We start from the raw sequence: 26,097 nt of genomic DNA, 5'->3' as shown, positions 1-26,097 counted from the left end.
ACACAAACCATAAACCTATCTGCTCCGGTTCTTCTGCACCGCACGGTTCCTTCTCTTCTCGCTCGTTCGAAGACGTTGGATTGACTTCGGTCCTCAGTGCTCAGCGTTGCAAAACCAGCGACCGTAAAAAAAGGTCGCAAGAGAGCAGCACCAAGGGACGTCACAGGCAAGGATGCAGGCAGATCATGGATCTTCGCTCTCAAGAGCACCACAGAGATCCATCCATGCAGATGTATATATATGTGTGTGTGTGAGTGTTTATGAGTTGGTATGGGAAATGGGGAAAATCCTTCATCTCTTCCCGTTTCCCTCGATGGAATTGCTCACTCATTCCGTTGCAAAATACCGGAAACAAAAATGAAAAGCGAAACGTCTTCAGATTGGAAAGTGCGATAATAGCGAGCGGCGGTGCGACGAGACAACCATTTAGCACGACCCGAGAAAATCGTACGCCTTCGGTTGGGGTTAGGTGAGGCGACCACCTTTTATTGTACACCCGGCCAAATTACATTAATTTCGGCTGTCTTTCAGCGTAAAGCAAACACACCCGCACAGTGTGGGCTGTTCCCCATGCTAAACGGTAAATTGCTTCATAATCTGGCACTCTTGCCCCGAAGCGCAAACAGCTCTTAAGCGCCACGGAACAAAAGAAACTGGCTGAGATAACATACCGAAGATCAGGTGATTGATGTGGGGGGGGGGGGGGAGGAGTTGGCGGGGGTTTACAATGTTTATGTGTGTGTATCATTCCCGTCCCATTTCGACGGCAAATGATTTACTACAGTTACGAACTCTTGGTTTCTGCGAATGCCGTGATCAGTGCCATGCCACTGTTGCCATGTTTTTTTCCGATGCGTGAAAAAAGCTGCCAGTTTAATATCCATTATGTTGCTGTATCCACGCTTTGGCTTTGGCCGCAGCCGTTTGGCGTTTCTGCTCCTTCACGGCTTATCACTTGTCAAAATTCCGTACTCCGTTGAACACTCAAAACTTCTCCGCCTCTTCTCCAGGGGATTCCTGCCAGCAGAACCTGCATTCAAAGCAATCCCTCGTTGTCCCAAAGCCAAAGGAGGTAATTTTTGCCTAAAATTTCACTGTGGCTATGGCAAAGGTAGACATTATTCGTCAAAATCCTCAAAACTCTTCGTTCCAAAGCCGGAAGGAAGCAGATGCTCAGCTGCCAAAGCAACCATGGCTGGTGATGTTTTGTATCGATCGTAACGCTCCTCCTTGCCACTCGCGTCCATCCATCCCTGAATGGGAACGCTTCTTCGCCATCTTCCACTTGAACTCGGTACCAATGAAATAATCATACACACAATCTATCACCGTGAGTAAGAGTAGAACAGCCTTAGAACCTTAGAACAAAAGTCGCAAGTGAATCAGAAAACTCTCCACATTTTTCCACAAGAGTCTTCCGAACTTCCAAGTTCCACCAGTCTCTCGCGGTGTTGCTCGCCATTTTGATGGAATCTTTCCGGGGCGAGACTTAACCTACATCGCAACAACTTCTGCTTTCGGAAGGAAGATAAATGCGTACGAGACAGACGAGGACGTGAAGGAAGTAACGTTCACTTTCATTCCTAAATGTTTGCTGTTGGAAGTTGCGTAGCTCTTCCTTCTTTCATCGGAAGATTCAGAACCAGTGTCAAATTGCACAACATATTCTTTTTTTCTTGTAAAACGCTTAAAAACCCGTATCTCAGCATCGTCAACATTGAAAATTCGCACGTTTCGTGCTCGCCTCGGTTGGCATGATCGATCATAGATACGAATTCTTTCAACGGATGTGCGTTGTGTAGCTGGCTGAAATCAAATCGATAAAATACGCTCAGTGTAGAATTGCGAAAATTTGTTGGCTCTAAGAAGACAATCTGCGATTTAGATGTAGATTTATGTGGAACAATCGAGGCAACAGTTGAAAAAGAGACGCTCTGAACGATGTCTGGTAAACAAATAGAGTATTTTTGAAGGCAACCGCGAAACTGAAACTGTGTACCAACTTTGGATAAATATTCTCTTTTGGAGAAGCTTCCGAATAGCATAAGATAGAGTTTAAAAGCAACTCAATCCGTTCAAATGTGCATATGATACAACAGCAAGAACAAATTCAATTGCGTAAACTTTTATTCTTCACCAGAGTGTACTTAACAAACGAACCTGTTCTAGACGTTAGAATAAAATGGCAGCACCAATACAGCGGTCTTTGTTTTATGATACTTCTTGTTCACTCAGTAATACATGTATATGGACCTATCCATCATTGTTTTATTGTAACAATAAAGTAAAGAACGAAAATGAACGCGACACGAATAACAGTCTAATCCCAGCATTATCCCAATTACCCTAGCCGAAATCTATTTCGCTAATGCTTGATCGGATAAAAACTTGCTCATTCCGCTTCGTTCGTTGTGTTTCCGCGCGTTCCGCAAAACATCGCCCCACCACTACGAGTAACCCGCGGGGTAAGTGATAGAGTAGATAAGAAAGAGGCTTAACTTAACCTCAATCCAACACGGCAGGCAATGCGAGAGTGCGAGGGCATCTTGATGGCTTCATAAATTTCTTCGAACCCCCCCAAATCAGGGTCAGCACAACGGGAACTGCGTGAGTGGGCTTGTCGGTCTCCGCCCTTTGCGGGATTCCGCGGGAATGGTTGTCGCATAAATGTCACCAAACTGCCCCCAAGACGAGTTTTTTTTTTCCAAGAAGTGGAAATAAAACAACCCATTTTTAAGCGACATAAAATAGAGAGACAAACTTGGCCCGCTTTTGCCGCCTCAAACGTGCGGCAGTTACGCGGCCAGCAGTGCTTTATTTCTTACTCTTGCTTTTGCGCGTCTGACATTATACTCGCGCTTCTAGCGCACACGTTGCGATACGGATGGTGGACGACCGAGTTTATGCAAATATTCGCTTGAACCCACTATAAAATAACACAACTCCAAACTTTGCTGCCGGGACGGGAAAACGCGTCCGATATTTTTGTTTCCATCCTGCTGAACAGTAAAACTCGCCGGGTAATCAAAACAAATCAAATGCATAAAGCTTACAAACAACACGACGAAAAAAAAAACAGACACAAGAAAACACGCCATCTTTCGAGCTGATTTCCATCTTTCAGCTTGATTGTCCTTCGAAAATTCCATTGGGTATTCAAAGGTTCTTACAGCGCAGCCTAGCATTGCCAGTATTCAATGCCGTGCCCCGTGCCCCGTGCCCCGGGTTACGAATAGTTAACATAAATGGAAAAGCTGAACGTTCTCGCCACAGTTGCTTCAAACAATTGAACAAACCAGCTCCGATGGAAGGCGAAAATTCCGCTCAACGCGTAACCATCCCGAGAACTTTAGCAGAGATTATTTCCGCCAAGGGTGTGGCCACATCGCTCCGCTTCCGGCACGAAAAAAAAACGGCTGATTAAATGTCCCACGCGCTGAACGTGCAGCGGATGCGCTCAACCGTACGCAGGAAAAATAAAACGACCTGTCTCGATAAATATTTCCTTTACAAATCAATTCACAACGGGTCCACACCAAACCCCTTTTTTCTGCCATTTTATCTGACATTTTATTGCTTCTAGCTGTCGGTTTTGGCAGCACCACCCATTGAAGATTGAAGGACAACTGCGTGCTACTATACTACTTCACCAGTCCACGCACGTGCGCCGGTCACAAGAAACCGCCACGATCTCTGCCGGCGATCTAGACAGCATTGGAAGGCGCTCCAGCTCGCGTCCCGAGCGAAAGGCGGAAATTGACGCATAACATCGGAACACACCAGCGTTTGTTCGCGCACACACACAGCACAGTATCCGTGTATCCAGTGCCGGCAAAAACCAGGCACCCTCAATCACCCGATTGGACAGCCGACAGTCATGTTGAATGTTTTATTGCCCCGCTTTCGCCCGTTCAGCCCGACAGTGACACTTTCTTCGGAAACTTTTTGTTTGACTTCTCACGATCCCACGAGGTGCTGGGTTGATATCTGTGCGTTTTCGCACCAAATTCGCATCGTGCTCGTATCGGCCCCGTCTTGTTCGCCCGTTCTGACAAGCGCTCGTCCGTTACAGGGTGCAGATTGCGATTAATCCACCATCAGCTGGACGTGGCACACGTGGATGCCATCTTGTTCCGGTCAGGTCTTGGTGTGGTTCATGTAAAGGTACCCATCAATTGGTTAATTATCATGAATGTATCGCAATCCAACCGTATGCCACCGGACGGACAGAATATTTTTATTTTACCACCAGCTAGGCGTCTCCATTTTTCACGAGCAACCAGGCGCCTCCATGTGTGGTCGGGATCTGCTGTCCACCCGTTTTATGACAACTTGCTCTTTCTCGAACATGGATGAAAAATGAACCTAATCTACTGCGGAACCATTTGCCGTGCCGATGACCAGGGGGAGTCTTTTTTTTTCTGGCTCCAGACAAAAAAGACACAACTTGTACTGAATCCAGATGGAGTACGAGAATAAAACTGCAAGCAACACAAAGAATACTTCTTTATCGATGAAACTAGAACTTCTTATTTGTTCTGCTATTGCCCGACCGTTCATACATGTTTTGTGCGCAGTTATCTCCCTCGTAACGATGATTTTCTAACATTCGCTTATGTGCGATGGTGGTGCTTTGTGTGTCCTACTACGCCCACAGAACCAACGTAGCACGGTGTACGAATCCAAATTGCCTAAAGTAAAAAATAAATAGCTAAAATAACCGGCTACACTACAAGACCTCAGACCTGGAAAAAAAAAACTTTATCCCATACCACGGTCAGTGCCGTAGGGCGTGTTCTCTGTTACGGTTTGGTGGAAAACATTGTTCTCCTACCGTACGGTGTTGTAGGAAAATTTCCACCACACATCAACCATGTTAGACTAAAGCCGTACCATAGTTCAGCTGCTTTCGCTCGTGTGAGCTTTAACCCTCGCGAACAGAACTCCGGTAACCGAGCGGCCCATTTCCACAAGATGGCTGCAAAAACAGCGACACCCGGACCCGCATTCCACGGAACCGAAAAAGATGACATGCGAAAGGATTTTGAGAGCAATATCCCTAAAAACCGGAGCTTAAAACGGTTTCTGCATGACATTAACGTGCGAGTGCCCGCAAATGCGATCGAGAAGCCGGATTGGTCGGGAGGGTGAACAAATATGCGCATCGGAAAACCCCCCAACCCCGTCATTTCTACTCGCCTGTGGACGTAAAGAAGAAAAAAAAACCCTCAGCTATTGAGTGGAAGGATATTACGGGCTTTGGGCGCTAAGCGAATGTGGGTCAATCCGCTAAAATCCGAGGACGCCAGTGAAGCCCGAACCGAAGCCGGCTATCACACATCCTTGAACGGAAGCCATGACTTGAGCACGAAATAAAACCAACTAATCTTTATCCAACTCTGTTTTTTTTTGTTATTCGCATGAGCTTCCGTTTTTAGACGAAATTAAGCTTCCGCGTTAACGTATGGTCGATAGAATGGATAAGTGACGAGTTTGGTTGCTGATAGCGTGTATCTGCTGTTTTCATTACTGTAATTACTCGAACCAGGAACCAAGCGGCATGGATAGGAAGAAAACATGCGAAGGAATCCTCAACCTTGCCTACCCGTCTTTGTGTTCGATCGGTCCTGCTCTCTCTCTATCTCGCTCTCCCTCTCTCCATGATCGTAGCAAACCGATAATGAGCACTTTTTTGTTATATGAAGCGTGCGCCCGAATCGGACACTCTTATCACTTCGAGCACACACAGACATGAGCGCGCGAGCGCGTTACCGATCTTCGTCACGCAATCGCACCATGAAGAATGGCTGTTCGTCAGCAAGACGGCCGTTACGGAGGCGCATAAGCCGATGGACGAAACAGCACACCTTCTGTTTGCCGGAATCTTTCCTTTTTATCGCTTTCGGAACGTCCAAGACGACAGCGAAACTGACGGTGGTGCCAAACTCCTTGTCCCGGGTGCCCGTTGGGAATCGTTAGGTCCTGGTGCGAAGAGCCGTACGGTGGAGCCATCTCCGGAAGCTATTATCAAACTTTGGCCTTCGAATGCAAACAAACGTGGGCCCGGTAGTGTTTCCCCAGTGGTCAAGTGAAACTAGTGCTTCACCGAGCTTAGCAGCAAGACGAACTTCAATTTCAAACAACAACAGCACAGAAAGGTGCTAAAGAGAACACAACACCTTCCCTTCTATACGGCTACGTGTGAAGATAAAAACATGGCTGGTATTATTAATTCACTACATTTGCTGTACATTGCGTTACCAGCTTCTAAGCGAAGGTTGCCTTTGCCAGTTCATACATCACGACACAAGGCGGCACATTTGTTTAGAAAAGTGAAAAGAAAAAAACAAACCAAACATTCCATTCCTCACAGGAGTAACAACAACAAAAAAACAACGCAAATATTCCCCACCACCAGAGGAAACACAAGGACAGATTTCATCCCCCCGCCTGCACAAAAGCCAGTCACATCTGCTTGATTTGCAATGTGTTTGCCTGTGTGATTGTGTTCGCTTTTCTTTCGTACTGCTCCTTTGGCACAGCTACGCCTTAACAGTCGTTTTTTTTTTTCATTGTTGCCAGCCATTTTGAGATTTGTTTTTTTTTCTTTTTGCTCGTTTTTTAACGCGACCCGCTGAAGTAGCCAAAAAGTTAAAAATACTCCCGCACCATCCCGCGATGACTCACGGCGCACTATTATCAACACATCAGCACACCAGCATCTGTACATTCTCGCGCAACGACAATACGGTCAGGGTGTCGCGAACCCCACCGGCGCGCCCTTCCCACGCCAACCCCCATCAGGAGGGGGGGGGTGTCAATTACAATTCACGACCCGCTTGCCACACTCGACCGATCGGCCTTTCGACCAGACCGACCGACAATTCGGTAAATGTCTACCGTAAGTTGCGTCTTCCTTTTTCGTTATCACCCTCAACCTCCCCCATGTCACAGCCCCTTCACGGGCTAAACTTACCACTGTGCTCATCAAAGGCAAGGAAGCGACAGAAGATGAATGAGAAAAACCGCCAAACCGCCGCACATGCCGCGCTGCGACACACACTCACACACATAAATACTCCAATTGGACCAAACGAAGTATCTTTGCCGCACGGTTCGGGAAAACCGTTCCATCATTCGCAACCATTTTTTCGCCCACCCACAATGGCGAGTTCGGGCAAAAAAAAAGCGAAGAAAGCGAAAAAAAGGTAAACAAGCTGTACTTCTTGCTAATAACGGCCCGGGACCGGTGGAGTGCGGGGCGCAGAGAGGGCGAGCGATAGCGGAGGTGACGAGAAAATTGGAAAAATCAGAGACACCTACTTGAGCATTTCCTCGTGCCAGTCCGGTTCCGTAGACGATGCTGCCCATTTGTCGTTGTCAATCGCTATCGATATCTGGCTGGGGCACGGCTTCAACCTTCTCGCAGACATGGCCATGCCACCGCTGCTGCTAACGATTCTACGCCACCACCTTGGAAGCTGGTCAAACATAAATAAATTTTCCCCCGCTTCACACTACCACCACCGGCCAATCAACACAACATTCACGGTTTCGGACAAACCAAGCCTTTCGGAACGCGCAGATTTGGGACACGTGTCGGGAGTGATCGGTTTCCTTCTGTTTCTTTCTGCACGTCGTAAACACCTTCCTTCCCAAATCCACTTACACGCGTGCACAGAATTTTAAATACACCTACCGGGTGTGTTCCATGTACAGTGCCGCCACCTGTGCGGTCAGCTTGCAGCACATCTTTCGACCCGCTTTTCAACGTTGATGCAGGAAAAAATTACATTACTCCACAATTCGGGCGACTCGAAGCTCGCTTCACGCCGCTTTACTTGCTAGAAAGGCTTTCTCGCAGCTCACCGTTCGCATGCCAGGTGTGAATGAATGAACACCAACGAACCAACTACCGGCATGGAAGGCTAATGAAGTTGTCACTTTCAATTTTCGATTACGGTCGGAAGGAGAAAACACGGTTGTATTTACGCAGTCATACCAAAATAACACCACAGCATCTTCCAGTTGGCCCCCGGTGATCAATTAGCAGCACGCACCAACCACGGCACCACCATTCGCTTCCCCACCCCAGCATTCGGTCCGGTGGAGATTATGTTGCACCAACCGTACCCACCGTTCAATGCCCACCACTGAAACATAAATATTACTATCCGCCCCGAAAGTAGTGGGTCATATTTCGCGACCAACACACACACGCACACCATTCGTCGACATTTGATAGTGAGGCTGCGCGGAACACGAGATATCTACTTTACACTCCGCTACTAGAACCACTCACAAAACCCGATCGACTTGACAGATGAAACGTCAAAACGGGTGCGGGATTCAAAACAAAGCATTACGACAGAACGCTCTGTCGCATTGCTTGAAGACACACGGCAGAGCGGATGATCAACGCGACACGATCGACACTTAGCCCACCGAAGGTAGAATCCAAAATGACCAAACGGGGGGTGATACGGGCCCCGAAGCAGCAACCCGATCAATATAGCTACTGCGACAGCGGTATTGTTGTTTTTCCCTCCAAACGGATGGGCCCCGCAAGTGTCAATTTGTTGGCGCTTTCGAGGGTGCCGTTTGTTTATGCTTCGGTTGCGAAATAGAGCGCATTGTGAGCGGGGTGTCCATGGGGTATTTGCTCTGCACATCCAGACCGAATCAACCTGCTGGTTGCTCGCTATAGTGTCACACGCGTACGTCCTAAAACCATCGCGTCGCTTTTGACAACCAACACACACACACACATTATGGGTTGATGCGCATTTAGAACCCATGATAACGGATACTACCGAAGCGAAAGGAAGCGCAAATCCGAGAGATATGTGTGGGTATTTTTAATTGTGTGATAAAAATAACATACAGCTGCTCCGTCCGCACTTGCAGCGATGGTCACATTGTTGTCTTCTTGCTGTTTGCGATATTCCTGTGGCGCATTTGCGAATGTGTGTGTGTGTGTATTTAGCTGGGTGTGTATGGTTGCAAACACGGCCAAAAATTCAACTCTCTTGAGGGTTTATGGCGTCACCGTTAAAATTAAAACATCATCCTAACCAGCTCACCTTACACTGAACCAGGTACCCTTCATGCTGCGGTAGTATACTGCACCGAATAATTCCGAATCCGCCTGCAACTACGAACGCGTCGCACCGTCGCCTTTTCTTTGTGCTTTGCTGCTTCAATTCACTACCAGAATCGGCTATTAGCCCGCACTGTTCGGATCGTGATAGCGAGCGGCTGCGTGTAGTACCTTTGCGCCACTCAAAACGGTTGTCACCACTACCGGCGTGCCGGGCCCGAGCACCGACCTCAATAATTGAGCTATCAATATTCAATCTCTGTACTAGTACGGCTCTTGTGGGTCGCGCTCAATTGCAGACGAAGATGAGGTTGCGTCGTCTGCAGACTAGCAGAGCAAACGGTGGGATCCTACACGCACTGTGGTACGCGCACACCGACACAACCGAACTCTACTCCACACCGTGTGTGTGTGCGCGTCACCATCTGCCTTGCCGGCAAACCCGTCAATCGGCTCTCTAGCGCGGAAAATTAAATCGTTGAATATTTTAGTGCATGCACATTCGCGCATATACACGGGTCGCATATTCGTACCACAAGTTGGACCCCATCTGAGTTGGGACAGCGTCGAACGCGCCTTCTCATCACGCGCACGGGGCGCACGGAATAATAACAATTCTGCCATAATTTTGGACCGCCGCTACTGCCGGCATGATTTGGTGCCTTCGGTTGAACGAGGCGGTAACTAACCAGGGCAGCTTTTCGGCACTGACAGTGCCCGAAATGACGCGAGAAGAATGCGGCGAATTCGATGGAAGCGTCTCATCTAACAGGTGCTTTCCTGTGCTGCAAGCACTTTCCACTCTTTTGTTCAGTGCCCGAGCGCGATCCGTCAAATTATGATAGCACTCACCGGAGTGAGCGAACCGCCTATATCTTCAGCCGTTTCCTGCAGCAATCGATTATAGTTGAGCCTTCCGCTGAACCGGATGGGCAGGAAATAGCGCCACTCGTCGAGGAGCAACGGGGTTTGCGGGATGAGCTTCATTGTGTCCTGTTCATCCTCTTTCGAACCGTTCCGAAGCTCACTCGCTCACGTTGATGACGGGCATTCATGAATAAAATATCAACTTCCGCCATTCGTGCTTTTGCTCTTGTGCTACCAAAAATGGAATGCCACTAGTGTTTTTGGTGTGTGTGTGTTTGTATGTGTGCGGTGGCTTGTCGGTTTCTTTTGACGCTTTCCATAAATCAACAATGGGCACGGGCATCCCGCGAACGGGATGACGTTCTACCAATTAACAGCAGAGGGCGCCACTGCGCTCCACTACCAGAAACACAGTCAACTTCACGTCAAGTCAACCAAACAATTCCTCTTAAACAATAATCAAAATACCGTGTTTCAAGTGTGATTAACATTTTTAAGTCGTTTTGGTGCGGATTGTTTGAAATTTACAACCTCGCATAATTTGCTCAGGAAAATTCTTCTCTCTGGCGCTTTTAGACAAATGACTTGACATGGGCATTTTCTTCATTCGTCTAGATTTGTGTGTGTGTCGTGTCTAATTTGCTTTGCCTATATAAACTAAATGCTCCTCGATGTTCTTGAGCGATATGCGGCATTAAGAAAAACACGTGTCCAACATTTTTCGTGAAACAGCAAATTCGCTTCAAGATGGTCGTCTTTACATTAAGTTATCCTTCTGCAGCGAGAGATAATATTCCATCGAACTGCAATTCAATTGATAAAACATAGCACGAAACGCTTGTCCAATTAAACAATTGTATCAGCAAACAGGGAGCGCGAAGTTCAATTAACGAACCTATTCGAACCACAACAATAAACCTACACAACTAATCGATCCAGCACGCGACCATGAGCACGGACAACTGCTATCAATTTGTTGTGCGCTTGGCCCCCAACGACCAGTCCAAACAATCGTTTGCGATGTTAACTTTCTTCCCCAAATCCTGGCGAGAACGCCGAGGACTTCTGGCCGAAGACGGTCGCGGATGCGGACGACTTTTCCTCTAGCCTGGGTATGGGTGCAAAGTTTTAATTAATTCCATAATTCACTCCACCAAAGCATCTGCGATTTCGAACCACTTATTGCGAGCGGGATCTCGCGGAACAGCAGGGGTTGTTGGACAGTATTTCTATAAAATTACTTCAATTTATTTCGCCCGACCGGGAAACACTTTCGCACCACTAAATCCGGCAACAAATGATATCAAGCAGATTTCTCACTATTCTACGCAATCAACGGGAATAACTTGTTGAAGTTGCATAGCATGACTTGATGACGGTGTAAAATCATTAAAACTGCAACACACGTGTGCAATTGTTCCCAGAAATGTCTCGGAAAGTCAGTTTTCCCGCAAGCATTGGAATGCCCACTCAGAATTAGGCGAGTCAACACAACCTGTGTTCGTTGGTCATGTTTTACGTGAATTTTGCAACAAACCATACCTATTTGCATTCGCCGTAAAACGAAGTGGAAGATTTACATTCATCTTCACCTTACCTGCTCGCTGTACGCCCCCCCCCCCCCCCGGCCGATGTCTTCCCGAATTGACACGGAAACCAATTAATTGTCCACGGACCTATGTACATTCCACAAATTATGTCAACAAACACCGCGCCGGGTCTGTGTGTTTTACCTGTAATGGTAGAAAGAGAGAGAGAGAGAGAGTAAGAGAGGAGCACACGATACTATTTAGGGAACACATAAACATCAACCCCCGCTAGTAGTAATGGAGTAGCCCCAGCGAGCGGGCGGAAGTGATGAAAATGGTTACAAAATTATCTTGTTATCAGCCTTCCAGAGTTTGCTCCACATACTGAGCGGCCCGGGGCAGGCATATAATTAGTGTGGTAATTTTCTTTTAAACGCCACCAACACCGGTAGCGAACGGCTCAACACCTTGGCGGACGGGCCTGCGAGGGACAACCGTGCTTAGACAAAACGTTTGCCTTTGCCGAACTCGTTTTACTTTTTTTTTTTTATTTTGGGTCGATTCGGTCAAGAAACAGTGGCACCAAGTAAGCAGCTGACGATCCGAAACGCAAAACCTGGAGGCACCCAGGGCAGGGCTGGACGACGGAGAAGTGTCATCTTGCCTTCTCGCCGCGCCATGTTTACAGAGGCTGCGACACGGGTGTCGCGCCGCGTATTGTAAACATTCTTCTGCACACCCACTCAGCCTCGGTGACTGGCAACGCGCGTCTGTGGCAAGTGGCGACCGCTAATGACACACATTATTTACCGTTGAAGTAAAGCAGTCGTAAAATAATGAACATTTTGTTACAATCTCCAGCTGTGAGGGAAAAAGCGATGGGTTTATCTAACTCACTACTGATAGCGGGGAGGGGCTTTAAAGCAGGGCTCAATGCGTTAAGAAAGGGTCTTTTGCTCTTCGACATAGTATAAAATGAAATTAAAACTATGCACAAACACTATCGCGCCCCGATGTGGTGTATTTGGTAGCGGCGCCAGTCTTCACACGACCGGAGCGGTCCAAAATCCCATCCCCGGACCATTCTCCCCCGTACGGGTAAATAAAGTCAATGAAAACCAGAAACGGGCACACAGAGACCTCAAGACCTCTTGAGGTTTTTGCACCGGTATAAGGACAGCAGAACACTATCGCATTCTCGAAATATGTTACATAAATAAGATCGTGAATCGTGTAAATAATTATAACGTCTCCACGTTCTTCGCAAACACAAACATCGTCTCCGTTCGCTAGCGAGCATCGTCTCAAATCAAATTTCCGTGCGCACCGTGTGAGGATCGAGACGTTTATCATGCCAATTCTCAATGTAACACATTTCTGTGTGTTTTTGACACATCAATTTCGGTTGTTTTTATCCACTGCCGTTCCCTTCGGCACCGTGCGGGGCCACACGGAGATCTACCACTTGGCGTGTGGAGGAGCGGGAGGCGGAAGGGGTGGTGGTGGTGGGCACCCAGCGAAGGACACGATACGCTAAATGACGAAGTGACGATACCGACGCGGACACGGGACCCGATTCCGTGAGGGATGGGAAGGGGGGGAGGGGAGGGGGGGGGGGGTCAAGAAAACGAATGAGGCGGTACACATAATGCTGCCAGTGGGCAGATTTAATTTTAGATCTGTGTTGCTCTCGGGCCACGACCGGCCACACGAAACTGGCCCAGCCCGGCAAAATCGGTCTTCTATTATTGCCCCAAACCTCCCTACGCCACCCACCCCACTCCAAAATGCAGCGTGGTTCGCCCTTCGTGCGGCCACACGTACCATGACGAATTAATTACTTCATTAAAATCTAATTCACCGACGCCATCGGCCAAATCTTCGCATCGTCAGCATATGTACGGGTTCGCGCTCATCGAACGGCATCTTAATTCGGCATCCCAATCACCCACAGCACCCAACACGGGCTGTCGCCGTTTTTTGGACAGTTCGGCACGTTCCCATCACGGTACCAACGGATGTGTCCCCTTTTTTCCGCTCTCGCTACCATCCGCCTAACGCGTGCCTATTGATCTGCATCGTCTCGTCGTCTCGTGTCACTGGGGCGCGCACGATCACAGTCGGTGATGGAATAATTGACACCGCGAACAATCACGGCGTGCAATTCCTGCCCAACATCGCCCTAGATTAAGCGGGGCAAAGACATAATACCCTAACCCTTCCGACACCGGTCGCCGCCAGCCTCTCCGTCTCGGTGGTTGCGGCGGTCCATTACCAAGCCAACAACCGATCGATCAAGCGATCGGTCGCGTGAGTATCGTTTTGGTGCTCCGGGGCTAAGTGGGGACTCGCGCGCAGCGCCGAATAATTAATCGGCAAATCACGCACACGATGCAGCTACGATCGTCGGTGTGTATTCAGGCCATCGGAGGGGGAAAAGCGGGGAGGATCTGGCCGCAGTGGTACGCAAGGTGTGCGTGAGAGCCTGCAGAAGAGCGATGTATGGCGGAGTGTCCGCACAGTGAGCCGAACCATACTCTTTATGACACTTTCTCTCGCTCGCGGTCTATCACACCGGTTTATTCGCTTCAGTATAGAGTTGCCACACACTAAATCTTGGGCCGAGGTGAAGGTATGATGCAGTATCCTAGTAATTACGTTACTAAATTCTGATCGCAAAATAAAAGAGATCCCCATCCCGGTTTGTGAGTCCATCTCTCGCATGCAGTTTCTCACGCCCAAAACGAATCTCTCACGCACTGCTCGCACCAGGGGAAACCTCAATTGTGCGCTCTCGCAAAGCGTAATCTCACGCTCGCACACCGAGCCATCCGACCATGCTGGGATACAAACGCTAGCAGATAGCTCCATCTACTCGCGCATCACCATTTGCGAGACGAGTTATTCTCCCGTAGTGTACCGTAGCTGCTAGTAGGGCCGGGTGGTGTTGTCGAGCGCTCGTCTTACCGCGTTACTTTCGTTTTAGACCTCTACACTTCGGTCGAAGTTTTCGGTCACCATTGTTTTAATGCGTACTGCAGTGTGTCCATCGTTTATAGTTCACCCAGTTTTTAGTACCGTTTAAGTTTGTCGTTTCTGTTACAAGTTTGTTTGTCCTGCTGCTTGTTGAACGTGTTGCAACACACCAAAAAGGCTAGACCCCTAGAGTGGGCCAGCGCCAGCGGAACCACAAAACATATATCCCCCACCCAGGGCGCATTGTGTGTGTGTGTGTGTCTGCTTTCGTCGAACCTTTTTTTGTATATGAACCGTATTTGGATTTGATCGTCCGTTTTCGCGTCGTCCACCGCCGGGTTGGGTTTTTTTCCCCTTCATCGACCGCCATCGCTAGCACGTGCGCGAGTATTTGTGCAACTGTTTGTGTACTTGCGTGTGGCATCCTTCGTTTTCGTTTGCTTGTTTCATCGAACGCCATCATCATCACCGGTCGTCGGTCGCTGTCGTCGTGTCGTCGTCGTCGTCGCCGCCGTGTACTTCAACCCGTCCGTTCCAAAGCAAGGTGCGTTGAGGTTGCATATTTACATTGGTGACAATTCACTACCATTACTAGCTGACTCTTCGTGCCGTGTTCTTGCGGGTAGTCTTGCCGGTCCCGTCTGCCACCTGTTGCCGGTAGTAGTGCGGTGGACTTGTCTCTTGCCGGTTCTTGATCGCCGTATGCGCCCATCCACCGGCCGATACGATCGTACCTCGATCGTATTCTTCGGTGTGTCTGCTGAGCGGCTTCAGAAACTTATTTTTATTTTGCTTGAACCGTGAGCCCTACTGCACGTTTTCGATTGCGTCTGGTGCCTCGATAGTGTGGGCAAACGAGTGAGGGGTGGCAAATAATTTACCATAATGTTCTGAGCGGACGAGTGGCTTGACCGAGGTCAGGATATACTTTATGATGGACCAACGAAGCGCTACGGACATTTTGAAGATATCGTCCATTTTATGTGGTGTTTTTTTCGAACCCGAATCATCCAACATGTGTGTAAGGGGAACGCATATTTTGCACACGACTACCTACTCCAAAGCTGATTTAGACAAAAAAAAAAAGCTTTCACCAAAACAGGTCCACCATTGAAGAGCTGCATGTATGCAGCTACATCGTTGCAATGTAGCTGTTACATATCAATCTTCTCTGTGCGACCACACGGGTACACACCATTTCGAGTACCTTAAGACCACTACGAACGCAAAAAAACCCCTTCTCACGGCGAGAAATTCATTAATCCCCGTGACGATTGTGAACCGTTACGCGCGGCGGCTATTAGCCGCACCGTGGAGACATGCTTTTTTAAATACATTTGACAAAGTAAAAAACTACCGTATGACAACCGCTGCAACCGCAGCTCCCGCTTTCTGCAGAGGGAGAAAAGAAAAGCGCGTGAGTGCCCGTTCGTGCGGCGTGCGGGCATCGTGGCAAACGGTTGATTGAAAGCGGAACCTAAACGACATTGACAGCGGCGTGCCGTGCGCCGTTCGTGTGCCGCGTTGGGTACTCCTGCCAGCTACTGCCTAGTATGGTCCACAACCCCACCACTACCACCACCGACCGTGGCAGCGAATGGTAGCGGCGCAAGCATCGTTCGGCCATATTTTATTCAACCTCACCCGCTTCATGCGTCTACACCCGGGACGCGGCAGCCCTCCACCGGCATTACACGGTCTCCATTTTCCATCCATCAATCTTTGCCCACTGCCAACGTCTTTACCCTTGCCCGTGCCCTGCCACTTTGGTTTTTCGGTTTTCGTGCCCTAACAACATTGGCTCACCCACCCGGGGCCGTAGATATTCGCATTTGACAGCCAACTAAACAATCATGCCAAAAATACGACGTTACGATACCCGCCGTTGGCCCGATCCGCTTCCCTCCCGTTGCGCTCCCGCCTATCGCCATCCCTCGATCATGCTCAGCGCGAAGGAGCACGCGCCAAAAAAAGAAAAAATCCACGCACAAACAACACAAACCGAGGACGACTGTGGCCGTTTACCAGAGGTTACTCATTCGGTGTCGGCAGGCCACAACCTGTAAGGGACCTCCCGTTGTCTTTACGCTATATGTTTTTTTTTTGCCCCCACATCGTCAGTCAGGGCAGGACTTTGCGCTTTTTAACACTACCGCACCTCCGTGTCGTTGGCGATTTAATGTGGGGGGTTTTGCCTTTGACACTTCGGGGCGGATCGCGGTACGAGCGGACGGAGCCAAAGAAGCAGCGTATGTTGAATGCAACCCCTTGCACACCACTGGCCAGGTGTGGGGCTGCGCAAATGGCCGTAACCGAGATGGATGGAACGGGAAGACACAAAGTCACCACATTCGCGTGAGCGAGTAATTATTCGTTGGTAGCCAATTTTCGACACTCAGGTGATTTTCTTTTTTGGCCATTAAAAACACGTTACCATATCATTGACGTGTAAATGCTAAATGTCTAAATGGTATCAAATGCATTACTAGCGTTTCCATAAAACGTTTCCATTTTGGGTGGATGAAATATGTTTCCGTTTTCCGCACCAAGCATTGATACTCAAAAACTCCATTGTTTTGTGCTGATCGAACCCGTTCCGCATCGCTTCATGTGTGGGGTGAACGAGTAGAAGCAACAGTATAGGGAGGTGTGAATTGAGATGTTTCTTTTACACACACACAACCAGTGCTAATCTCTTCTAGCGACGGTCATACAAGTGTACGCCTGTTTTCGTTTTTTTTCCCACCAATCAAGACACCCGGCAGTAGCATTGCGCGCATGGCTTCAATAGTCCAAATGTCAACAAAAAAACCCTTTCGCAAACCTCGTAACCAGCTCCGGCCGCAGCGTTCGTAACACGTATTACAGCAGTTACATTCTTGTGACTGGAAAAATTAGAATACCTATCGCCGCAGCAACGTGACGAGGGGTACACTGTGTGCATGTGTTTGCTTTGAATTTGTAAGGAAGAAAACATTCAACAAATAGCGTCTGCTGGAACCACCGACCGTACGCAATCGGTACGAAACCCAAACATAATTAAGAACCGTTTGTGGAGATGGTCGCTTACACATCATAGAATGTACAAATTATGCTGGAATACTAAAACTTACACAAAATTCTATTGCTTTTCAAACTACAGACAATCCTCGCTATTGCTTTGAACTATGAACAACCCTTACTAATACAAAACATCGTTTCTGTTCTCTTTTTAGTGCTCTACCTTGCTGGAACCGGCTGGAACAGTTTACTGATAGATAACGCTGAACAGAAGCACGCATTGTTTCGATTGAATCGAAACAAATAAGGCATTCGAGAGCAGCAACCATCCACGTGCTAGGATCGTGCTCCGGTTGAAGTTTTCGGACATTGGAAAGGCACGGAACCGAAGATAGCCGGCGAAGGAAGGCAAAGAGTCTCAACTTAGTAATGCAGTTTTGAAGTCCCGGCAGTGTCCCCATCTTCATCGCCAGGGCGCCACACTCAAAAAGCGGGTAGAAACTCGATAGCTTACAAACAAGAATCAGAAAGCGTCTTAAAACCGAGCCGATCTGGTCCGATCTTACAAACACGTCACGGTTACTTAACTAGTCTGTAAAGCTTCGTGCGTTGTGGGCGTTCGTATTAGTAGCGGCATTTTTGTTCTCTTGACAAAAGTGGATCCACATTGTCCTGGCCGGTGGTATCGGTTGGTTTGTAGTGTTGCATTAGGGCAAGATATCGGATCGTAATCCGGTGGATAGAAAGCGGAAAAAGCGTACAATTGCAGCCGAGAGCGTAGAAAGGATATCGAGCAACAGAAACCGTTTAGAGACAGCGTAACCATAATGTCTTCGAATCAGCAAACAGCAAGCCAACAATCATCCGCAAATGCATCACAGCAACAGCAGTCATCCGGGGCGACCGGTGGCGGCGGTGGCGGTGGCTCCGGGAACGATCGCGTGATCGACAGTGTGCTCTTTCCGCCGAAACACAAGCTCACCCTGTCGGAGGTGTTCGACTCACACACGGGCAAACCGCGCCCGGACGTGCTAAAGCAACACTTCATCCTCGAGGGCCGGATCGAGGAGAATGCGGCACTGCGGATCATCCAGGAGGGGGCGGCGATCCTCAAGGCGGAGAGCACCATGATCGACATTGAGGCCCCGGTTACCGTGTGCGGCGACATTCACGGGCAGTTCTACGATCTGATGAAGCTGTTCGAGATCGGCGGTTCGCCGGCGTCGACCAAATATCTCTTCCTCGGTGACTACGTCGATCGTGGCTACTTCAGCATAGAGTGCGTCCTGTACCTGTGGGCGCTGAAGCTCTGCTACCCAACGACCCTGTTTCTGCTGCGCGGCAACCACGAGTGTCGGCATCTGACAGAATACTTTACCTTTAAGCAGGAGTGTAAGATTAAGTACTCGGAGCGTGTGTACGACGCGTGCATGGACGCGTTCGACTGTCTGCCGCTGGCGGCGCTCATGAATCAGCAATTCCTCTGTGTTCACGGCGGCCTGTCGCCCGAGATCCAGGAGCTGGACGACATTCGGAAGCTGGACCGGTTCAAGGAACCGCCCGCGTTTGGTCCGATGTGCGATCTGCTCTGGTCCGATCCGCTCGAAGACTTTGGCAACGAGAAGAACTCGGATTTCTACTCGCACAACACGGTGCGCGGATGTTCGTACTTCTACAGCTACAAGGCGTGCTGTGATTTCCTGCAGAACAATAAGCTGCTCTCCATTATCCGGGCGCACGAGGCGCAGGACGCAGGGTATCGCATGTACCGGAAGAGCTCGACCACCGGCTTCCCCTCGCTGATCACCATCTTCTCCGCACCGAACTATCTCGACGTGTACAACAACAAGGCGGCCGTGCTGAAATACGAAAACAACGTCATGAACATCCGGCAATTTAACTGCTCGCCCCACCCGTACTGGCTTCCGAACTTCATGGACGTCTTCACCTGGTCGCTGCCGTTCGTTGGCGAGAAGGTGACCGAGATGCTGGTCAACGTACTTAATATCTGCTCGGACGACGAGCTGATCTGCGAGGGTGACGATACGCTCGAGGAGGCGAACGCACGCAAGGAGGTGATCCGCAACAAGATACGCGCGATCGGCAAGATGGCGCGCGTCTTCTCGGTGCTCCGCGAGGAGTCGGAATCGGTGCTGCAGCTGAAGGGCCTGACGCCAACCGGTGCCCTACCGCTGGGCGCCCTGTCCGGTGGCAAGCAGTCGCTGCACAACGCGCTGCAGGGCTTCTCGCCGAACCACAAGATCACCTCGTTTGCCGAGGCGAAGGGGCTGGATGCGATCAACGAGCGAATGCCACCGCGACGCGACACCACACCAACGCCCAGCGACGAGAAACCAATATCACTAGCGGCACCCAAGTAATCATATTTCTAATTAATGCTAATAATATATTACACTTACTATTAATAAAGAGAAGAACATCGGTGAAACAAAAAGCAACAAAACAAAACAACAAATCCTGCAAAGCAAAAACCTGCAATTTGACCGGGAAAACCGGTGACCCTCGGCCGGCGAGGGCGGGATTTCGCGAGTCCCATGCAAAGCAGGCGGCAGGCAGTTGCAAAAATTGCAAGCAAATGAAACAAAATATTCACGCTATTGCAAGTGGAAGAAACTTCAGGCAAGCAAATACGCTGCAGCAGCATTGCCAGTGAGCGACATAGTTGAGGAAAGACAAGTGATCGATCGTACTTTCAGGTAGGAAGCGAATAAACACACGCAACTCAGTCAGCAGAAAGCGGAACGACTTAGCAACTGCGTATGTGCCCTGTGCGAGTGGCCAAAGACACCGAGCAGAGCGTAAGCGAAGAGGCGTAGGGCAGGATGAACACAAAAACTTTCCCTCTCCACACATATTGTTTTATCGACCTGTTAATGATCTTTTGATGCAAAAGAAATCATCAAACCGCAGGTAAACGTAAGATTTTAGAGAATGAGGCACAGGAAAATAAAAAAAAAGAAAACAAACAAACAAACAGATGATGCACCGTTCTACATCTCGCGGGCGGTGCGCGAGGTGTTGCCTCGTTGGCATAAAACTTGTTCACAAATTGCTTATTATACACGTGCAAGATTTAATTCGCATCGTGTGAGTGTGCGTGTGTGTGTGTATGTTTGTGCATTCGCCCAAGGCTCTAAACAAAGACGGCCAGATGTGGCAAATGGCATGCGTGTGGAGCAGCGAACAGGGTGGAGAAAAATCCGCGCATAGCCCTATATTCCTTCCGATACATAGCAGAACAATCGTCGTTGGTATTGTTGAACATGTTTTAAACACCGCAAGCGGTAACGACGAGTCAGAGATTTAACAACAAAACAAATTAATCTTAAATAGGCCATACATTTACATCCCCACCCACTTCCCTACTCCCAACACCGCTCCTTCCTTTTCCCCTATTCTACCACCCTCAGCACCGATTCCACAGGCCCAACAATTTGCAAAGCGTAGATGGATAAGATTTGTTGCCATTTTCATCGTGACTGTATCGCTTCCCCACCCCAAAAACAAAACTAAACTAAAAGCGTTTTCGCTTTCCACTTCTTGTGCGCGAGTTGCATTTGTTCCTTACATCTCCTTCCTCAGTGCACCCAACTGTTCTGCTAATTCTAAAACGTTACAAAGAATATGCAATGTTTTGTTGCAAAACATTATATAGAACCACACGGCAGAAAAAAAGGGATAATGAGAAACACTAAAGGAATATGCTGTTTAAAAACAAACAAAAAAAATATCACGTCACAAATTCAATCAAAGAATTCAATTCTTTATAGATAATTACTTCACTATCGAAAAGCTTTACAAATAAATAGTATTGCTCTGGAATGCAAGCCAACAACTAGTATCAATGTCCTGTTTGCGAGAAGCCATTTGTTCATCACTGTTGATTTACTGTCCTTTCGCTCGTTTGCTACCCATTGCCACTAGAGATCCTTTAGTGAACCAACGCGCTAGAGTACGTATAAAACCTCAAACCATAACTCCTTGTAGCTACTCCACCCGACAGTGGCATGATTCACTCACTACCGTAACAAGCGAGCTCTACTACTTCGGTTTCAACTCTAGTTCTTGTCCACTCCGAGTTCGAGCATATATGCAAGTGACAGAGCATTTTGATCAATTTTGCAAACGGCATCATGTGTAGGAGATACTCTAAAAGACACAAGATCAAGGATGGAATAACGAAAACAAAACAAAAAACGTAAGACAGCGTGTGTAAGATTTAAGTCACCGGTGGACCGTGCGCGAATGTGTGAGCTGTGAGATGATGGCAGAACGAATCTCATTTCAGCCTCTATTTCCAGCTTCTGTTTGATGTGTTTTAGTTTAGATTGGAAAGGAGCCTGAAGATGACAATCGAGTTCCTTACTGCTTAGGGTAAAAGTTAATCTTTCTTTCTTCTTTTTTTTGGGTTTTGCTTGTGTACTTTGTTGGTTTTCTTGCAGAGGATGAGCAATAATACACCAATCTTTCCTGCTGTTTTAAATCTTCCTTTTCGCCCATACTTCTACCTTTACTTTACTACGTTTTACTTTCTATACGAGCGCGCAAGACTTACAGAAAGACATCGTTATTTGCTCGTGATCGTGTAGGAACAGAGGTGGATGCCACTTTACGGCAAATCTACATCAACTTGAATTTGCTAGACGTCAGTGGGGAAGCGAACGTAAGAACATACATATTATCCGATTAAAAAATAAATAGCGAAAGCAAAACAAAGGAACACAGTTTGCAAATAAGTGTAAAATTGATTAATTGATAAGTAATATAATTTTATTCATTATTAGACAAATACACAAAGCAGCTTGATGATCGTACGTCAAAGCAAATGGTGGCTGATAATTGAATGGAGGCGAGGATAGCGAACAATGCCCGTCTCGAAAGCGGTATAAGAGCCAGAAGAGCTAGGAGAAACAAGCAACATGGCAAATGACAAAATTTAAACAAAACATATTTCTACGCATTATTACAAAGCAAAAGCGACGGCAAACAAACAGTGTTGTTTCGTACCAATACGAGGATACGATGGGGGAGGGTGGTTCACAAATATACGCAGAAAAAAAGGTAAAAACACAACACACATCCACACACATCGTATGGCATTATCCGAAAGGGCACCCACTCACACACAAACACAAACACGTACACATACCGATCGATCGGTTATGATCGTTTATGCTAGGTCAGCTACCAGTTATCACACAAGGCGTAAAGTAAAGCAAATGTATGGCATCGTTATCGATTATTCCCAGTGTTTATGTACTTTGAACGGTTTAACTACCAACAGCTGCACGTGATATATACACGCACATGCAGATACGAAAGAGTGTGTAACTACCCTTCCCCTTCGGCATCATTTACGATCATTTTCAACCCCGCGAATTTTGCATCCAACGCAAAACGGTTGGCCTTCCGAATCCGAAAACCCCCCAAAGATGTCCCATTCTTTTCTATCGCGCCTGATATTTCGGGCGCATTGTTGAGGCAAAAGCGACACTACACTTAACTTATCACTCACAATTCAAGAAATTTGAAGCAATATTACGCTTTCTACTGGCAAACCGTTGCCACTATTCGATACTCTCATCTTCCTGCACATTTCCCCAATCGACAACATTATTTCTATCTGATAAGGCAAGGGAAAAGGGCAAAAACAAAATGTAACAAACATTAAATTATCGATAAGAAAAAAAAACTATCCTCCAAGCAAATACGCAATAACAATTTAAACACACTAACAACAGCAGAGGTAAACACATTGTTTCAATAATGCGAGCAAAGTATGCGAAACTGAAGAAACAAAATACATTACTCAAAACTCTACTGTGTTACGCGATCTGACGAGAAGGAGAGCCAGAGAGAGAGAGAAAGAGAAAAAAGAGAGAGAGGAAAAAACCTGTTTTGTCTACTACCAATTTTACTGCTCTTAAGAAGGCGAAAAAGCAAACGTTAAAATAAAAGTTTTTAAAATCTGTTCTCCTATTCTAAACAATGATTTCTCTTCAACTTTCATGTTTCTATCCCTTATGTCACATTTCACCTAATCATTACATGCTTAAATTATTTGTTTTTTTTATCTTTTCCGTTTCTCCACTGCAATTTACTCCAGAAAAATTTGTCTCCTATTATATTTCTTTAGGTTCTTGATGTTTTAACTACTCTTTACAAACCATAAACTTTCGATTTTGTTTCTTTTACATACCTATTTACTATGTTGCCACTTTTTTAGCATTGTGCTTCAGAACTGAATGGACAAAATAATAGATCACACATTTTCTAGTTAGCTCAAAACTAAACAACTCGCTAAGGAACTGTTCAGGCGATCACTGCGACACTTGGTCTTTTTCGATAGCAAACAGTGCACTAAACATCATTGCAAAGTTATTATTAAATTGTAGTGAAAAGAAAAAAACCAAACCCTGGTCTGTTATAACAACACCATCGGTAACATGCAAAAAAACACGAAGCAAACAAGAAAGAAAAGCCGTAATAGCTAGCTAAGCCATGAAAGAAAGAACGAAAGAAGGAATTCAATTCAATTGCGGGCGTGAAACGGAGGTGGAAAAGAACATTGCCGCATTGCGCAACAACTTGTAAACAAATTATGTAAGCAAAAAACAAACACTTAAGAAAGGCAACAAATTATCTTGTGCAGTGTGTACTTTTTAGGTGTAGCATTTCTTTCAAATATTTTCTTATTGATAGAAAGGGTAAACCAGGGCGGTGAAAACAAATAAGACAAGTATAATATAAATTAACATTTGCTTCACATCTGTTAAAGAATTCGACGCGGCAGGGTATAAACGGTGGTGATGACTGGTAGTATTACTGATAAATGATGTTGCGCAACACAACCTCCTGCTCCTACTCAGTTTGCCGCGATGAACAAAGTTGTGGTGGTGGGACAGAGCTGGAGGACGATCTTTACAATGGGCAAAAAGCGCTTGCATAGTCGCGAAAACAAAACAAAATTCAGCAAAGCAAACAAAAAAGGAAAGAAAACCAAAATAAAAAATAACAAAACAAAACTATGATTAAATCAACATTTAAGCAAATTTATTAAACGATATTTAAGCGATTGATTGACTACAAAATAAAATCCCGCAATTGAAACCAATGCAGATGCAGCTATAACAAACGGGAAGGGTTGCAAGCCGGACAGCGGTTAGAGGCAGGCGGAGAAAATCTCGCATAAATAACAAACATGGGCGTGAACCAACAAAAACACACACAGAGAAACCTTTCGAACTTTATAAAGTTTAGCTAAGCTACATTACTCTCTCACCCGTAACACAGATATGGATACATACGCGAGGAAAAACACTATACCACACATTCACGAAAACGGGGGGAAGGGATGACATACGTTCTATAAAGCTATTGCGCTCACGATTGAAAAGAAACACGGGAAAAACAATGGACGGAAACATTAGGGGGCAACATGAAACAAGTAACAAACTAAGGAAAAGTTGTTAAGATATTCACAAAAAACCAAAAACAAAAAATGAAACATACAAACAAAAGCAAACCACAAATCATCTCTAGCTGTGTTTTCATCAATTAAAAAGAAAAGCGAAACAAAATAAAGAAACACAACCAAGATGCGAGTCGTACCGTGCGTTTTTGTACCCCGTTTTGGTTCGATCCTTCCGTTAGTTTGCTGCGGCGTTGTCACATACATGTCCCGGGTTGCTTGTGTTGATCTTACTTCCATTCTCGCCAGCGACCGGAATTCTCATTGAAGAACATTGACTATTACCAGGATGTACGCTAGTAGCAAAGTGCATCGTTTTCCTTCGCCATAGAGGTTACTAAGTTGGTATTGCTTGTGGACGGTGGTTTTTTGTGTGTGACTGATCATACGATTTGACATCATTCGCCAGTACTGTTACACGATGCGGAACACCGACCACGATGTGATGCTGCACCGCAGGAACGACGCACGGTGCCATCTGGTGGTGGTAAACCGAACGATCGAGCACAACCTGAACTGTCTAGCAAACCCTTGGGGGGGTTGCAGGGCTGACGTGTGCTCGAAGAAACACACAAAGCATGCTGAATGCACTACACACCCCTCATACGCACCCGCCAAGCAGAAGGAAAAATGTAACGGCAAGGGAAAGGTCATCGAGAGACCATGGTGATATACAAAATGTCCACGATGGACAACAAAAAATGGTGGAAAAACAAAAGAAATTCATAATAAACCTATAAACTAACCAACAAAGCTAAACTAACTAATGCAAAATTTGCTAAACCCACTGTAAGCTAAAACAAATCTAACATTGCAACAAACCACACACTGAAGACTTCAGTTTACGCATGCTTAGTTCTATCTCTTTACAACTCTACCAAAAAACGAAACTAAAAGCAAATATATCATTGTGAACATTTTTTCGTTTTACAATATCATGTAAATCGATAAGAGATAGCAAGAGCGCAAAGTGTTAGTATATACTTACAACAAATATTTAAAACCAATATTCAATATCCAGATTTTGAAAGCGGACAGAGAACATTGACACATGGTTGGAGGATTAAACAAAAGTGAGCTAAGCGGAACGCAATTAGATAAATTTAAAACAAAAAAAAACAAATGAACATTTT

The 26,097-nt window shown here is 46.8% G+C and overlaps 2 protein-coding genes across 2 annotated transcripts in view; one reads left to right on the top strand and one right to left on the bottom strand.

Moving 5' to 3' along the window:
- Positions 1–26,097, bottom strand: part of LOC128710027 (G protein-activated inward rectifier potassium channel 3-like) — a 59,057-nt gene that overhangs the window by 29,076 nt on the left and 3,884 nt on the right. The gene's annotated exons all lie outside the window — the stretch shown is intronic.
- Positions 18,300–19,956, top strand: LOC128710029 (serine/threonine-protein phosphatase 2B catalytic subunit 3-like). Its single transcript, XM_053805069.1, has one exon. It carries the CDS (start codon positions 18,300–18,302, stop codon positions 19,851–19,853), a length of 1,554 nt encoding a protein of 517 aa, XP_053661044.1. The 3' UTR covers positions 19,854–19,956.

This window comes from Anopheles marshallii, chromosome 2 (genome assembly GCF_943734725.1).
Source record: "Anopheles marshallii chromosome 2, idAnoMarsDA_429_01, whole genome shotgun sequence".
Lineage (NCBI taxonomy): Eukaryota > Metazoa > Arthropoda > Insecta > Diptera > Culicidae > Anopheles > Anopheles marshallii.
This window is presented reverse-complemented; position numbering and strand designations above follow the sequence as displayed.